Raw genomic sequence first — 16,443 nt, 5'->3', positions numbered from 1 at the left:
TAAGGCTTTTCCACAAGTGTAAGATATCAAACTTTTAGCCTGCCCTGTTTTCCTCTGGGTCTTCTGCAGTTTTGTCTGTATCCACTAGACAGTGAATGAATAATTCATTTGTGAAAAATGTTGTCTTTCCTGTCTCAGTCTTCTTCTTGCTGCTTCCCATTGTTACGTTGATTTCTTTTTTCTTACTGGGGCACCATCTTGGCTTTTCATTACACTCTAGACCAGTTTGACATCCCTATGTCCAGAGCTCTTCCTCTATGTGGGTTGATTTTTTTTAATGTCACTGAGCACTACATTTTATACTTGTCACTTATGGATGTCATTCTAGTGTCGCAAGAGCTCTTTTCAAGGTATCAAGTGATCAAAATCATTTCTATAGAGATCTCCTGAAAACATGTGTGACCATCTATCTTGGGAAGTTTCATAAACCTCATGCTATTTTGTTGTTTCCATTTTGTTTTCCCATATACTGAAAAGAACAGGGCCATGAATGGTTCTTATGGAATATGGTTTGATATCTGTTTTGTTAAGTTGGACTAACACCATGGACTTTTGGTTTCATTCCACTAACAGAACATGGCAAGATCAAGGTTATGGTCACGGTTGTTTGGTGATCCTCAGTGTTGCAGTAGAAGGTGAGTTTGAGATGAGAGGAATGAGTAGGAAAGAGTGATCCCCTGAACCACCTCCTCGCTTTCTCAGCTTTCATCCCCACCTAGGTTTTGTGAGCCTGGAACTTGGGAGACTGTTCTGTGGCCCAGGTCTCCTAAGACTGGCTGCTGGACTTGCCTGAGTTGAGGGTGCAGTGAGTGTGATCCTGGGCTGCCCAGCATTCATGTGGAAGTGTAGGAAGGAGGAATGGGTCAATCCCATTTCAAAGCGTGTCTCTCTGCAGCCCACACTGTCCTCCAATGACACTGTGAGGATACTGCTTTAAGACGTATCAATGGCTTCAAGTAATGTATCTTCTGGCATCTGGGAGACCTGACATTCTGTGTCATAATGAAAATCTGTCATGTTTCTTTATTTTAAAAATGATAAAACTGCAGGTTCACAGAGTTACATGGCTTACCTGAGGTCACACAGGGATGAGTTTTCAGCACTGCCAATAAAAGCAATCACAGTAATTATTCAGTAATTATTCATAGGATCCATATAATTCAGTAAATATTCACATAATTATTTACTAGTTGTTCATTGACCAATTCGTACAAGGCATTTTGCTCAAAACTGTGCTCATATTTGGACATTGTATCTTCATCATAATCCTGTGGTAATGCTATTATCCATAAGTAACAGGTAAGAAACCTGAAGAAGAGGGATAGCAAATCATGTATTTGGACATACTTCCTTTTTTTTTTTTTGGTTTTTGTGATGCTGGAAGAATGAGCAGAATAAGTCATAGAAAGAGTATACATTCCTGTAGTATTTTCCAGGACAGAGGTGTGACCTCCCCTACTGGGACCAAAATTCCCGAGTGTCTGCAACCTTGCTTTAACATTATGGGAAATAACCTCTATCACCTGGAATTCCCCTAGAACTCTGGAATATACAAGAGAAGTATGAGACTTGGGTCTTCCCTTGGCTGTGTTTAATTCACTCTTCTATGGAATACCAATGATTCTAAGATTTTGGCCTTTTCATAACCACAATGTACATTTTATGGAGAAGATTTTACACTTTGCTCTGTCTAGAAAGAATAAATATGAGCAATGGTTTAGGTTTTATGCCCTGGACTTAATATTTTTCTGATTCCTGTTTTGACATTAAACTCTCATGTAAATAGGAAAATACTTATTATTTCTCATAAGGCCAAGTTTGTTATTAGTTTGAGTTTTTGAAGATGAAGCACAAACTTTTGATTTTATCTTTGTCTGTCCCCGTCAGCGCCACTAGTTGTCTCTCAGTATAACCTGGACTTGCCCCTGCACTTACCCTCGTCCTGCTGAACCATCTCCATGCACTGTCCAATTCCATCAGTGATTCGGGCTCCTCCCAAGGCTCCCTGAAAAGGGCAGAGAGATCAGGACGTTAGGCACATTCCAGACACAAAAGCAACCCATACTGTAGAGTGGGCAGCTGTGTTTCCACTTCCCTAATATTCCAGTGACGTCCTAAAACTGAAGGGAACACTTTCCCTTTTTAGGGGTCTGTTCTTCATGTCTCAGTGCCTCTGATCTAGTGAACACAACTGTCCTGAAAGTGAAAGAACTTGCTAAATTTCTAGTTTCTTCTTAGGTGACTAAAATAGATTTATAAGACTTCCTTACTTACCTATGACTGCTGAAGTCTGAATTCTTAGCAGTACAATTCTTTTTCTTGTAAGGTGAGCAGCTTAGGAAAGATTGGCCATCTTGCTGTGCAAAAAGAGGTAAACTTAATTTCTACTCAAAGCATGCTTGAATCTGAAATTAGGGCTTCCAGTCTTCCGAAGTTAGAGTGTCACTGCGTCAGGCATGTGTCCCGAAGGGCTCGTGTCTCTGCTGTACTCAAAGTTTAAATGGAGCCCAGCAAGCCAGATCTCCTTTACTTCTAGGTTCCCTCAACAGTTTCTCCTCTGCTTTAGAGACTGCATTGAAAATATTCTTGTTCTGCTGTTGCATTTTGGCTTTGGAATGATGTGGTGCAGCTCAATGGGTCCTACCCCCAAGGTGATCAAAGTAAGAAACAGTTGGGAAAGTCAGTGCAAATGCAAGTTCATTGTCCTCCTTGCAGGGATTCTGATTCAGAGGGCTCAGGTGGGGCCTGGAATGTGTTTGTTAACATGACTCAGATGTGCAGTCAATTTGGGGACCCACTGATAGCACTGACCTTACAGTTTATGGGATGATTCTGTTTTGCTGAAGAAACTGAGGCACAGAGAGTCTGTAACTTGCCCAAGTTCCCCTTGCTGTAAGTCCCGGAGCCAGATCTCAGGTGGACCAGCCTCTTCCCATCTCCTTCCCACATTTTCCAATTCAGCTGGGTCAGTTCTTTCCAAGTATGTGTTTCTCTCCCCTATACCTCATTTCTGAAAAAAGGAAAACTTCTGGAATTTAACTTCTTTCATCTAACACATTTCCTCACAACATGCAGCCAGCAACATATTTTGGCCACTTACTATTAAAGTGAGATGCTTTTTTTTTTTTTTTGAGTCAGGGTCTTATTCTGTCACCCAGGCTGGAGTGCATTGGTGATTACAGATCACTGCAACCTTGAACTTCTGGCCTCAAGCGATCCTCCTGCCTCAGCTTTCCAAGTAGTTGGAACTCTAGGCACACATCACCATTTCAGGCTAATTTTTTATTTTTCATAGAGACAAGGTCTTGCTATGTTGCTCAGGCTGGTTTTGAACTTCTAGCCTCAAGCGATCCTCCCACCTAGGCCTCCAAAAATGCTGGGATTACAGGAGTTAGCCACTGAACCTGGCCCTGAAATGCTTATTTATTTATTTATTCATTTTTAATGAAAATACAGGACATGGAGATGTACAAAGACACCTTGCTTTATTACTGTTGGTATTATTATTATTTCTACAGTATAATTTATATATCACAAAATTCACCATTTTTAAGCATACATTTCAGTGTCTTTTAACATATTCCAAAACTTTTGCAACCATCACCACTACCTAATTCCAGAATATTTTCATAATGCCAAAAAGCACGCCTGTACCTATGGGCAGTCACTCTCCAATTCCCCCCTTCTTGCGCTCTCTGACAACCACTAATCTACTTTCTCTATCTATTGATGTACTTGTTCTGGGCACTTCCTCTATATGGAATAACAAAGCGTGGTATTTTCTATCTGCTTCTTAGAATATTGTTCTCAAGTTTCATCCTTTTTAGCCTGCATCAGTACTTCAACTTTTTATGGCCAAATAATATTCCACTATATGGTTATACCACATTTTGTTTATTCATCAACTGATGGTGGCTTAAGATGTTTCCACTTTTTAACTATTATGAATAATGCTGTGGAGGAGAGGACGTATGAAATGGTGAAGCACAGGGAATTTTCAGCAGTGAAACTATTTCGCATGACGCTGTATTGGGGATTTAGGACATTATGTAATTGCCAAAACCCATAATCTGTGAAACTCAAAGAATGAACTCTAATGTAAACTATGGACTTTAGTTGATAATGACGTATCAACAGTGGTTCATCAATTGTAACGAATGGACCACACTAATACAACATACTAATAGGAGAAATTGTGTGCTGGAGGACAGGGGAGCCTGGGAGAACTCTCTGTACTATCCACTCAAGTTTTCCGTAAACCTAGAACTGTTATAAAAAAAAAAAAGTCTATTAATTTGTTTTAATTAGGATGCAGCAGCCCCATATCAAGGTTTTGGTGGCATCCTGTTATTGTGTGGTTAGTACTTGGCATTGAAGTGCACCAACCTGGAGTCAGAGCAGTTGGAGATTTCAAGGCCTGTGCCATTTACCTCTAACCCTGGCGTACCCCCAGAATACAGATAGCAGATCGGTTAAGGAGAAGCAGCCTCAGCAATCTAGACAGTGCAGGTTTCTGGTAAGGACAGGTAAAAACCATCTGGGTGGGCAGAACTTGGTGAAGACTAGAAACCACTGAGACTCAGCAGCTGCCCCAGTGGCACCAACAAATCAAAGGAGGGGGCTAGGAAGAGCTAAGGGCTACTGGATGAGCTCTCTGCCTGCAAGACAGAAGCAGATCCAGAGATTTTGGTAAATAATGTAGGTTTCAGTACAGTGTGATCTCTTCAAAAAACTAGAGAGAACAAAAAGGAAAGAAAAAGAGCATGAGAGAGAAAGAAAAAGAAAAGAAGAAAGGAAGAAAGGAAAGAAGGGAGGGAGGGAGGGAAGGAGAAAGAAAGGGAGGGAGAGAGGGTGGGTGGGAGGGAGGCAGGGAATGAATAAAGAGAGACAGAGAGTTGGAGGGAAGTAGGGAAGGAAGGAAGGAAAGAAGGAAGGAAGGAAGGAAGGAAGGAAGGAAGGAAATGAACAAATTTACATGAAGATGAGAACAGTGGGGAAACTTACATCACCAATATTTTCCATTAACAGGAACATGCTAACTAGTTATTAGAGAAAGATGCGCTACTGTAAAACCATATACTGTTTCCATGGGGTACAACCCCTTCCTCTGAAATTCACACATTCTGTCTCTGGCCCACTGTTGCCAGAGACACTGAGTCTTGTCTTTGGATAAGTTCTGGTGCTCACAAGAATGAGATGAGACAGTGCAGCCCAGAACACCAGGACACGAACTTCCCTGTTGCTCCTTGTCCACTCCAGAAGCTACCTGGCTGCAGCTGGGGGCCTCAGCCCCTAGGTCTGATGTCATCCATTTGCCTTTCTCACTGGACTTCTCTCCTCGCACTGGCTCTCACTCCCCCAAGACCTGTGGGTGACCACATGAGAAGAACACAAACAGGCCATGCCCCTTTCTTTCTCCCCCTCTCAATGCCTGTAGTGGTGGGTTCCGTGGGGTAGTGACCTGAGATTTACTCACTGTGGGGCCTCTAGCCCAGAGCGGGGCCTGATACCTAACAGTCACCCCATGAATGCTCAGTGAAAGAAGGCGTTCACCACAAGGCCCTGGGAAACCAAGAATTCCACTGTGGCCCATAAATTCTAAGTCTTACAGGATTCTGGAAAGGGAGATGGGAAAGGCCTTCAAAAGTGGCCACTTTTAACCCATTATACTGGCAACTGAGCCATGTTTCCCCATCCTGGACATATCCAGAGGGCACTGCCTAAAACCAGACACATCTCCCCACCCAGGACAGTGTAGAGGCCTTAGCCTGGGGGATGCAGGTGGACAGGGAGGGGGTGAGCCACGAAAGCTGAAGAGCAGAAAGCAGGTGAAAGGGGTCAGTAGGGTGGAAACAGAGAGAAATGGGGACAGAGAATGGGGGGTGAGAGGGGAAGAGCGAGGAGAGGGACACAGATCTAGCTAGTAAGGAAAAGTCCTGGAGAGAACACTGTCCTCTGCTGAACTAAAATCACTTCCACCTGACCACGGCACTGCAGGTCATGGGCGGCACACGCTGTGGATATTTGTTCATTCATTTAGCAAATATTTATTTAATATCTGTTTCATGCCAGGCAAGGCCCTGCGATGTTTAGAAACCTTGGCATCCTCCCTTAACATCTGAGTCATAATAGAAAGAGGACTATCTGACCCCACCGAGCTGGCAATGCCTCGGGATTTTTACCTGTTGGATCTGGCAGCTCTTGATGTCGGCCCACACCATGTGAGGCTGCCCTTGGGGTACCGAATGGGGAAGTTTCTACATCAGGGCCTTGGAGAGTCCACTGGAAGCCCTGGACAGTGGGAGTCAGTGGCATCCCCAGTGTGGAGGCCAAGAACACACAGCACTGAAGCTCCAGACACCCTCAGGAGGACGGCAAGGGACAACTGGCTGGTGAGAGCCTGGGTCACCAGGAACCTTCGCCTGGGTCTAAACAGGATTTGCCTTCAGATTGCCTGTGAGATAAAAGAGAGAAATCAAGGTTAACATTGAGATTTGGGGCTTCGGCAACTTGAAGGATGGAGCTGCCATTTACGGAGACTGGGAAGACCCAGGGAAGAGCAGGTTGAAAGGTGGTGGGGAACTAGAGGTGGCTGGGTTTCTGTCATATGTAATCAACAGTCCTGACCAGCCTGGGCAACATAGAAAGACCCTGTCTCGGAAAATAAAAAATGAAAAATAAGCTGAGCATGGTGACACATACTTATAGTCTCAGCTACTTGGGAGGATGAGGCAGGAGGATTCCTTGAGCCTTCAGTTAGAGGTTAGTGAGCTATGATGGCACCACTGTACTCCAGCCTGGGGGAAAAAATAAAGAGTCCTGACTAAATACTAGAGTAGCCAGGGAAGTTTTCACAAAGTAAGTAATATTTGAGGCAGATCTTAGTGAACAAGAATTCCATTATTTCTGTTAGGGAATTAAGAGAGTGTGGGTGTCATTAGTTAATGCTTATTGAACTATCTTTGGAATCCCATCTACTGGTCTAGCTGGTTTATCTGTACACGTATATTCTATATGTTGTCTCACTGAGCTTTCACTAGGTTATGCTACAGTTAACAAAAGCCCCAAAATCTCAGCAGCTACACATACAAAGGATTATTTTTCATTGACATTTCCTTTCATGGCAGGTTGACTGTAACTCTACTCTATACAAGCTATTTTATTTGTTAGATGGTGAAAACTGTGATACCCGGAGATTGTTGAATATGGTATTAGTATGTTCATTCATTCATTTAAGAAATATTTATTCAATATCTGTTTCATGCCAGGCAAGGTCAAGTACTGAGAATATAGTGGTGAATAAAAGAGACAAAATCTCTAATTGCCAGGAGCTTATATTGAAAATCGGATTAAACACATATAAAATAATCATAACAACAATGAATACTATATTCATAAATAATAGCTGTAAGAGATTTTAGTGAATCTTTTAAATTAGAAAAATAGAAAAATTATTAAAACTAAAATGGGCAGGTGTGATGGCTCATGCCTATGATCCCAACACTTTGGGATGCCAAGGTTGGGAGGGTCATTTCAGCCTAGGAGTTTGAAACCGGTCCGGGCACTATAGGAAAACCCTGTCTACAAAAAGTAGAAAATTAGCCAGGCATAGTGGTGCATGCCTGTAGACCCAGCTACTAAAGAGGCTGAGGTGGGGGGACTGCTTGAGCCTAAGAGGTCAAGGCTGCAGAGAGCCATGATCATACCACTGCACTCCAGCCTGGGCAACAGAGCGAGATACTGTCTCAAGAAAAAAAAAATTATTCGATATAGTCCTAAAACTATTATGTAGAATACTATTGTTTACATCACATCACGTGAGCCCTTTAACTGGCTTAACACTTATTTAGGTATGATCCATAAAGTTTTCCTGGTAATTAACTATACCTAAGAACAATTAAGTATAAAAGAGCTACTGCCTTGACAGGAAGATTGTAAAAATTTTAAAAAGACAAATAAATAAAAGAGTCAAAACTGTAGCTCTGTGAGGCTCAAATAACATCTAATTCAAGTCACAGTGAACATCTAGCAATCACTCTGAACACCATATAATTCACTTAATACATTTTGCCTGAATGCCCAACACATCTGAATTACCAACACCCGTATGTAGCCAAGAAACTGGCAATCATTTATAAATTATCGCCTATGACTCCATCTGCTCTGCGTACTTATTTCTTAAATTTTATTTTTTTATTTATTATTTTTATTTTTTGTAGGGACGGGATCTCACTGTGTTACCCAGGTTGGTCCAGAAACAGAAACAGACCCACAGTAATTTCATAAATCAGATGACCATACAGTCATTCGATTTATGAAAAAAGTGCCACACGGTGCAGAAGGAAAAGGATGGTCTTTCCAGTAAATGGTGCTGGATCAAGCAGACACATCCGTGTAGTAAAAAGTGAATCATAGCCAGGTGGGGCGGCTCACACCTGTAATTCCAGCACTCTGGGAGGCTGATGCAGGCAGATTACTTGAGCCCAAGAGTTCGAGACCAACCTGGGAAACATGTTGAATCCTCATCTCTACAAAAAATACGAAAATTAGCCAGGCATGGTAGCGCATGCCTATAGTCGCAGCTACTCAAGAGGCTGAGGTGGGAGAATCACTGAGCCAGGAGATGGAGGTTGAGTGAGCTGAGATCCTGCCACCACATTCTAGCCTGGGCAATAGAGTGAGGCCCTGTCTGAAAAAAAAAATGCGAAAACTAAAATAAAGTTGTTATAAGGTTAACACAGAAAAATGTGTTCATACTCTTAGGTTAGGCATTGATTTCTTAAACAGGACACAAAAAGCAGTAACCATAAAGGAAAAGATTGATAAAGTATAATTTCATTAAAATTAAGAATCTCAGGCTGGGTGCAGTGGCTCATGCCTGTAATCCCAACCCTTTGGGAGGCCGAGGCAGGTGTATCACTTGAGCCTAGGAATTCCAGACCAGCCTATGCAATGTGGCAAAACCCCATCTCTACTAAAAATATAGAAAACAGCTGAGTGTGGTGGTACTCCCCTGTAGGTCCCAGCTACTTGGGGGCTGAGGCAGGGGGATCACCTGAGCCTTGTGAGTTGCGGTGAGCTGTGACTGTGCCATGCACTCCAGCCTGGGGAACGGAGTGAGATCCTGTCTCAAAAAGAAAAAAAAAAGTTAGAGAATCTCCAGTCATGAGAAAACACCATAAAAGAGTGAAAACGCAAGCTACAGATTGAAAAAAGGGAAATGCAATACATATAAATCCTAGAAAGGAGGCATATCCAGAATAAAGTATTACAAATCAACAGGAAAACAAGCATATCAATGAAAACTGGATAAAAAGGTTTAACAGGCACTTCACAAAAAAGGACATATAAATGGCAATAAAAGATACTCAATCTCAATGAAACCATGCTGATATGTTACTGCACCCCTACTAGAATGGAAAAATAATTTTTAACCGACAGGCATCAGCGAGGATGTGGGGTAACCAGCATATCCCTGCTAAATGGTACAACTACTTTGGGAAAATGTTCAACAATATGTAATACTAAAGTTTTATCATTCATATACCTCTAAAACCAACAATGCCACTCCTACAAATATACCCCAGTCTAGTAATGTTCTATTTCTTGATCTGTGGTGGTTCACTTGGTCAAAATTCATTACTCTTTTTTTTTTTTTTTTTTTTTTTTTTTTTTTTTTTTTTGAGACAGAGTCTCACTCTGCCATCCAGGTCGGAGTGCACTGCCATGATCACGGCTCACTGCAATCTCAACCTCCCGGGCTCTGGTGATCCTCCCAACTCGGCCTACCGGGCAGCTGGGACTACAGGCACACACCACCACACACAGCTAACTTTTGTATTTTTAGTAGAGAAAGGGTTTTGCCACATTGCCCAGGCTGGTCTGGAAATCCTGGGCTCAAGTGATCTACCCACCTTGGCATCCCAAAGTGCCGGGATTACAGGTGTGATCTACTGCGCCCGGGCCACCTGCACATTTAAAATTGTGAACTTCTTCTGTATACTTCAGTAACTTTTCCAAGATTTCTTTGACGCAAAGTTCTCAGAAATCTTAAAGCTAGCATTTCAGAATAGAAAAAAATAGCTTCTAGTTCACTAGTGAAATTTTACTAATAATGAAACAAAGCTACTAATGCGTATCCGCTCCGAACAGATTAAACACTACCAGCAGATCTTTTCTTTAACTTCGTGAATTACTGGGATTCATTCTTTTGGCAAAGAAAGGATGAACAACACTGTAACCCAAAGAAAAGGTACCACTACCAGGAAAGACTTCCTTTCGAAAGCAGCTCTAGCAGCAAAAGATAGGAGGAAAGCAAGGAAACCAGGCCAAACGTCTTGGTTAACTCTTCGGCGAAAGGACGCCAAATAAGATGATCTAAGAAGCCAGCCAGCCAGACAGACAGACACAGGGAACTCACAGCAACTCCTCGGAGCGCAAACAGCAACCCCACAATCCAACCTACCCGAAATCCTGCGGTTCATTTGAGGCTTGCCCCGCTAGTCAGGAGGTGATTCAGTGCTGGCTACAAACGCTCCTCATGTGCATCCTGGACCTGGCACACCTGGCTTGCCCATCACCAGCCTGGAGACACCGCCAGGAGCAGAAGCCGGAGGCCAGTAAACACCCCAACTTTGCAAGTCAGGGGCGCGAGCGCTCTGGCCTCTCAGGTCCGCAGAGGGAACCTATTTCCGGCCTCGAGGGTGGGGTGCGGGGTCAGTGTCCTCTACAGGATATAGGAGGACGTGCCCCCGAAGCTGCTCCGTCCCTCCACCCGCTGGGATGCCACAGAACACCTGCCAGCGAGTTTCTTCCCCAGCGCCCAGGAGAGGTGGGCTGCGAGCCGCAGCGGCAGGCGAAGAATCCAGCGCAGGGAACTCAGGCCCCGGCGGTGCACCAGCCCCCACACCCCCCACCCGCGCTCGCGCAACAAAACTTGCACGGCCGCGCCTCGACCCAGCTGTGCGCCTGCGGGTCCCGGATTCACCGCCCGCCCAGCCTGGCGCAGCGCCCTCACCTCAGAAACGCTGGGTGGACTTCGCGGTAACTTCCCATCCAGACGGCAGCCGGCAGCCGCGCCGGCGCGCCTCGGCCCAGCTCCTGGCGCCGCGGGTCGCCGGTCCCGCGTTCCCGAAAGCACCGCGCTCGCTCAGAAGCTCAGGCAGCCTCGCGACCCTCACTTACCCCTCCCAGTACCGCCGCTGTCTCAACCGCCTCCTGCCCCTCGACTGCGCCTGCGGCCCACTGGCTCCTCAGGGTCCTGATTGGCGCGTCAGGAGAACCCAAGGCGCAGGCGCGGCGAGGCCTTAAAGGGACCCGGCCGCCTCTATTGCACAATGGGTTCGAGCAGGTTAGGGGCCCTGCGGGCCGAGAAAAGCAGTAACCGAGGGGATGCACCGAGTGCAGCTGGGACTGGGAATCCCTCTCTCCCCTCCGCCTCTCCTTAAAAGCACCAGCCCTCGGCCCTCCAAATCGCTGATTTCCCAGGCCACTTGAACCGCCCCTGCCATGTTAAAGAGGCAGGAGACACCCCCCTTCGGGGGCCGGAGTGTGGCCGCGTGCCCAGATTTTATTTTTCTCTAAAAAGACAGTACATTTACTTGGTTCAAAATTCAAATAGGGCCAGGCTTGAGCCCTGGAGTTCGAGACCAGCATGGACAAAAAAGAGAGAGCCCCGTCTCTATTTAAAAAAAAAAAAAAAAAAAAAAAAAAATTCAAATAGTACAGAAAATTGTAAAGTTAAAATAGGCATCTCTTCCATTCCCGTCTCCCAGTCTCACCCTGTAGGCAATCTGTGGGATGCTGTTGCCTATGAATCCTTCCAGGGATATTTTATGTACGTTTTCACTTTTTTTTTTTTTTTTTTTTTGGAGATAGAGTCTTGCTCTTGTTGCCCAGGATGGAGTGCAATGGCATGATCTTGGCTTACTGCAACCTCCACCTCCCAAGTTCAAGCTATTGTCCTGCCTCAGCCTCCCAAATAGCTGGGATTACAGGTGTCCACCATCATGCCTGGCTAATTTTTGTATTTTTAGTGGAGACGGGGTTTCACCATGTTGGCATGGCTGGTCTAGAACTCCTGACCTCGAGTCTTGCTCTGTCACCCTTGCTGGAGTGCAGTGGCACAATCTCAGCTCACTGCAACCTCCGCCTCCCAGGTTCAAGCGATTCTCCTGCCTCAGCTCCCGAGTAGCTAGGACTACAGGCGTGTGCCACCACACCTGGCCTCCCTTCTCATTTGGCACGTGCCAGCCACGTGCCAAGTCCCAGGCCCCAAACTGGTTAGGGGTCAGGAAGAGCGTTCCGAAGAGCTCACACAGAAGCTCAATCCTATCTCTCCACCAAGGTGGGTGACACCATGGGGCGGCAATGCCTGCTTTTGTGCTTTTCAGGCACCTCCCCCAGTGCTGCCATGGATCTGGCCAGTACCCCATCCCACCCTGCCACATCTCAGGGGCAGCTGCAGCTCACCAGAGCCTCAAGCTTCTCGGTGAGGTCCTGGTTGACCTGATCCTTCTCCAGATTCTGCTTCTGAAGATGCCCCACTGCCAGGTCCAGGTCTGTCACTCTGGAGTTGGGGGAACAACAGAGGTGAGTGGGGGAACCACCCCTGCCTCTCAAATCCACTAGCTGTGTCCACCATGTTTCTCCAAACCCGAGGCAGGGACCCTAACATCCACCTCCCTGGCTGTGTGACCTTAGGCAAGTCCCAGCTCCTCTCCACACCTCACACTTCTCATCTGTGAAATGGGAATGAGGTTCCCACCAGCTTTATCTCATGGGAAAGCACTCGAGGACTTGTCCAGGTGGCAGGAATAAGGGGCAAAAGTTCTTTTTTTTTGAGACAGAATCTCGCTCTGTCATCCAGGCCGGAGTACAGCGATGTGATCTTGGCTCACTGCAACCTCCGAATCCTGGGTTCAAGCGATTCTCCTGCCTCAGCCTCCCTTGTAGCTGGGATTACAGGAACGCGCCACCACACCCGGCTAATTTTTGTATTTTTAGTAGAGACAGGGTTTCGCCTGTCGGACAGGCTGGTCTTGAGCTCCTGACCTCAGGTGATCCCCCCACCTTGGCCTCCCAAAGTGCTGGGATTACAGGTGTGAGCCACCACACCTGGCCACAAGTTCTGTCATTGGAGGCTAAGCTGTTTATGATTTACACAGGGCAAGTGCCTTCGGAACTTCAGTGGGGTGCCTGGGAAAACTGGCTGAGCTCACAGAGGAAGGCCCTGCCTCTAGTGAACAGATGCTCCCTTCTCCCCAACTCTCCAGTTTTACCTTCTGCACGGACGCCTGCCTCGTGCGGCACCCACCAGGTACCCACCTGGCACTGAGGTCGGCCTTGTCCAGGTCTCTTTGCATCTGCTGCTGGGCCAGGTCCTTCTCGCGGAGCACCTTGTCCCGCAGCTGCTTCTCCAGCTGGGCCTGCAGCAGGGCCTGCTTCTCCAGGGCTGCCTCGGCCCAGCTCTCTGCCAGCTGTAGGCCCATGCTCAGTCCCAGGCCCGCCTCCTGGACAGCTCATGATGTCCTGGCCAGCTCCCCTCCCAGCTGCAGCAGGTCCCTTGGGGAGAGAGCACAGGCTGGGAATGGGATGGGGCTCACTCCCAACTACAAATTAAAACTACACGGGGGCCGGGCATGGTAGTTCACACCTATAATCCCAGCACTTTGGGAGGCCGAGGCAGGCAGATCATCTGAGGTCAGGAGTTCGAGACCAGCCTGGCCAACATGGTGAAACCCCATCTCTACTAAAAATATAAAAAGTTAGCCAGGCGTTGTGGCTCATTCCTGTAGTCCCAGCTACTTGGGAGGATGAGGCAGGAGAATTGCTTGAACCTAGGAGGTGGAGGTTGCAGTAAGCTGACATCATGCCACTGCACTCCAGCCTGGGCAACACAGCGAGACTGCATCTCAAAAAAATAAATAAATAAAAATAAAAATAAAAACTACACTGTGCTGGGTGTGGTGCCATGCACCTGCAGTCCCAGCTGTGCGGGAAGCTGATTCAGGATTGCTTGAGCTCAGGAGTTTGAGGCCAGCATGGGAAACATAGTGAGATTCTACCTCAAAAACTAAAGAGGAAGGAAAAAAAAAAAAACCCTACACTGGGATACCATTTGTCCACTATCAGATTGGGGAGGAAAAAAAAAGGGTCACATAAACACATAGGGAGGGGCTCTGGGGTAACAGGCCCTCCCCTACACAGCTGGTGGGAGGGTGAGTACAACCACAATGGAGGGCACTGAGGGAGAGCTCCAAAAACTATGCATGCATAGGACCTTCCCCACCAGCTCCTCCTCTAAGAACGTATCCAAAGATATACCCCAGCACAGAGGAGATGGCTTGTGGACAAGGAGGTTCACTGCAGCATTGCTCATGTAAGAAATCCTGGTGACAACCTAAATGTCTATCAAAATGGGACTGCTACTAAGTACACAACGGGACATCCATTCAATGGAACACTCTGTGGCCAAGAAAAACCAGTGGAGTTCTTCCTGGCCTGACACAGAGCCACCTCCCGGTTATAACTAGTAGGTGAGGAAAGCATCTTCAACAACTGTGAAGATGAAATTTTACCAGGCGTATATACAAAAAAGTGTGTGTGTGTGTGTGTGTGTGTGTGTGTGTGTGTAATCTGCTTTATTTACTTATATAAAATAACCCTGGAAGGTCACTTAAGAAACTGATAGGCTGGAAACGGTGGCTCACGCCTGTAATCCCAGCACTTTGGGAGGCCGAGGGGGGAGGATCACCTGAGGTCAGAAGTTCAAGACCAGCCTGGCCAACATGGTGAAACCCCATCTCTACTAAAAATACAAAAAATTAGCTAGGTACAGCGCCTGTAGTCCCAGCTACTCAGGAGGCTGAGGCAGGAGAATTGCTTGAACGCAGCTCCCGCTCGCTGCACCGCACACTCTCCTCCTGCAGTGCCAGCTCTGCCTGGACCCTGCTCAGCCGCCCATCCACACTGCACCAGGCTGCAGCCACCACCCACCCCATCAGGCATGGCCAAGCACAGCCCGGAGACCCAAACCAGGTCACAAAATGTCCAGCCTGCACTCCACCTAGTGCAGGGCCAGACTGTCTGCACCCTTCATAGTGTGCGAGTCTGCACACAGGTGAGGCTGTCCAAGGAGGGTCCTCTTGGAGACAGCCAGAGTCAGGTCACGGGGGCCATGGCAAGGTCAGAGGCCAATCCCCCAGCTCCTGCCTCAACTGCCCAAAATAGGAGAGAGAACAGGGACCCCGAGGATCAGACTCACCTTCCTCACTCTCAGCCACCGCCTTGTGCAGCTGCCTGGCCCTCCAGGTTGCGCTGTCCCTCTCAGCCTCCATCTCGGCCAGCTGGCGATTCAGGGCACTGGTCTGGGTCCAAAGTTCGTCCTGCAGCCCCGACATGGGGGAACAAAGGAAGACCCCTGCTCTGACACCCTGCAACCTCTCCAGGGCCCTCCAGGTTCCCTATCCAGGCACGCACACCCAGGCTTACCCATTCTCTCTGGGCACTCTGCAGCTCCTGCAGGAATTCCCGGAGGGCCCCACGCGCTGCCTCCAGGTCCAGGTCTGGAGGAGCCAGGGAGGTGGCAGGTCCTGGAGATGGTGGCTGAGACCCAGGGCTGCATTCTAAGGTTCTGGGGCTGCTGAGCCCTTCCCCACTTCCTAGAAGAGACTTGCTCAGTGATGCAGGAGCCACGGGCCACCCCAGGCATCTCACTCACTCCCAAACGCCATCTCACTCACTGTCGTCCCTGCCTTTCCCAACAGCCCTCAGAATCAAACCCAACTTCTCTGCTATAGCTTAGGGGCTTTCTTGCCCATCCCGGCTGAAACCCTCTCACCCTTTACAAACTGGCCACCCTGCATCCCCCATGTCTAGAACATTCTTTGTCCCAGCCCTAGGGCCTCTGTACATGCTGCTCCCCCTTTCCCCATGGTGTCTCTTTGACTGGTCCATCCTTTAGGGCCATCCCCCTTCCTCAGAGGCCTCTCTGGCCACAGGCTGGTTTACAGTGAGCTCATCCCACCCTCCGGGGGTCTGATGTCTGCCACCCCACCCTGACCATGAGCACCATGAGGGCTGGGCCTCGTCTCTTCCATCCACCACTGTTCCCAGGGCCCAGTGCAAGGGTGGCCACTGCATCACCTCAAGTCTCTCCATACTGAGTGCCTACTGTGCTAGGCACTTCATGACAACTTCCTGACAGGTAAGGAACAATTAACCCTCTTCCCAGGCAAGGCTGGCACAAAGCAATTAAGTGATTTGCTTGTTCTCTTGACTGGGTGTGGTGGCTCAGGCCTGTAATCCCAGCACTGTGGGGTCCAAGGCAGGCGGATCACTTGAGGTCTGGAGTTTAAGACCAGCCTGGCCAACATGGTAAAACCCCATGTCTACTGAAAATACAAAAATTGGCCAGGTGCAGTGTCTCAAGCCTGTAATCCC

General features: G+C 47.4%; 1 protein-coding gene and 1 long non-coding RNA gene across 8 annotated transcripts; both read right to left on the bottom strand.

Moving 5' to 3' along the window:
• Positions 1 to 11: 11 nt before the first annotated feature.
• LOC116813009 (uncharacterized) lies at positions 12 to 12,750 on the bottom strand. 7 transcript variants are annotated; one of them, XR_009214791.1, is made up of 9 exons: positions 11,018 to 12,743; positions 10,466 to 10,584; positions 9,056 to 9,124; positions 6,703 to 6,797; positions 6,183 to 6,454; positions 2,275 to 3,010; positions 1,936 to 2,005; positions 1,073 to 1,102; positions 12 to 992 (listed from the first exon to the last, which is right to left on the bottom strand). It is a non-coding gene; the product is annotated as an uncharacterized LOC116813009 (long non-coding RNA). The 7 variants fall into 7 exon arrangements; XR_009214792.1 differs by having other exon boundaries at positions 12 to 1,102; positions 2,275 to 3,025; positions 11,018 to 12,750; XR_009214788.1 differs by having other exon boundaries at positions 12 to 1,102; positions 11,018 to 12,742.
• Positions 12,751 to 12,851: 101 nt separating this feature from the next.
• LOC116813007 (rootletin-like) lies at positions 12,852 to 13,593 on the bottom strand. The gene has a single exon (XM_058443809.1). It carries the CDS (start codon positions 13,488 to 13,490, stop codon positions 13,152 to 13,154), a length of 339 nt encoding a protein of 112 aa, XP_058299792.1. The 5' UTR covers positions 13,491 to 13,593; the 3' UTR covers positions 12,852 to 13,151.
• Between the last annotated feature and the right edge of the window lie 2,850 nt (positions 13,594 to 16,443).

The sequence above is a fragment of the Hylobates moloch genome, unplaced genomic scaffold, assembly GCF_009828535.3.
Source record: "Hylobates moloch isolate HMO894 unplaced genomic scaffold, HMol_V3 SCAFFOLD_9, whole genome shotgun sequence".
In the NCBI taxonomy this organism is placed as follows: domain Eukaryota; kingdom Metazoa; phylum Chordata; class Mammalia; order Primates; family Hylobatidae; genus Hylobates; species Hylobates moloch.
The sequence above is the reverse complement of the archived record's forward strand: the minus strand, read 5'-3'. Positions and strand labels throughout refer to the sequence as shown.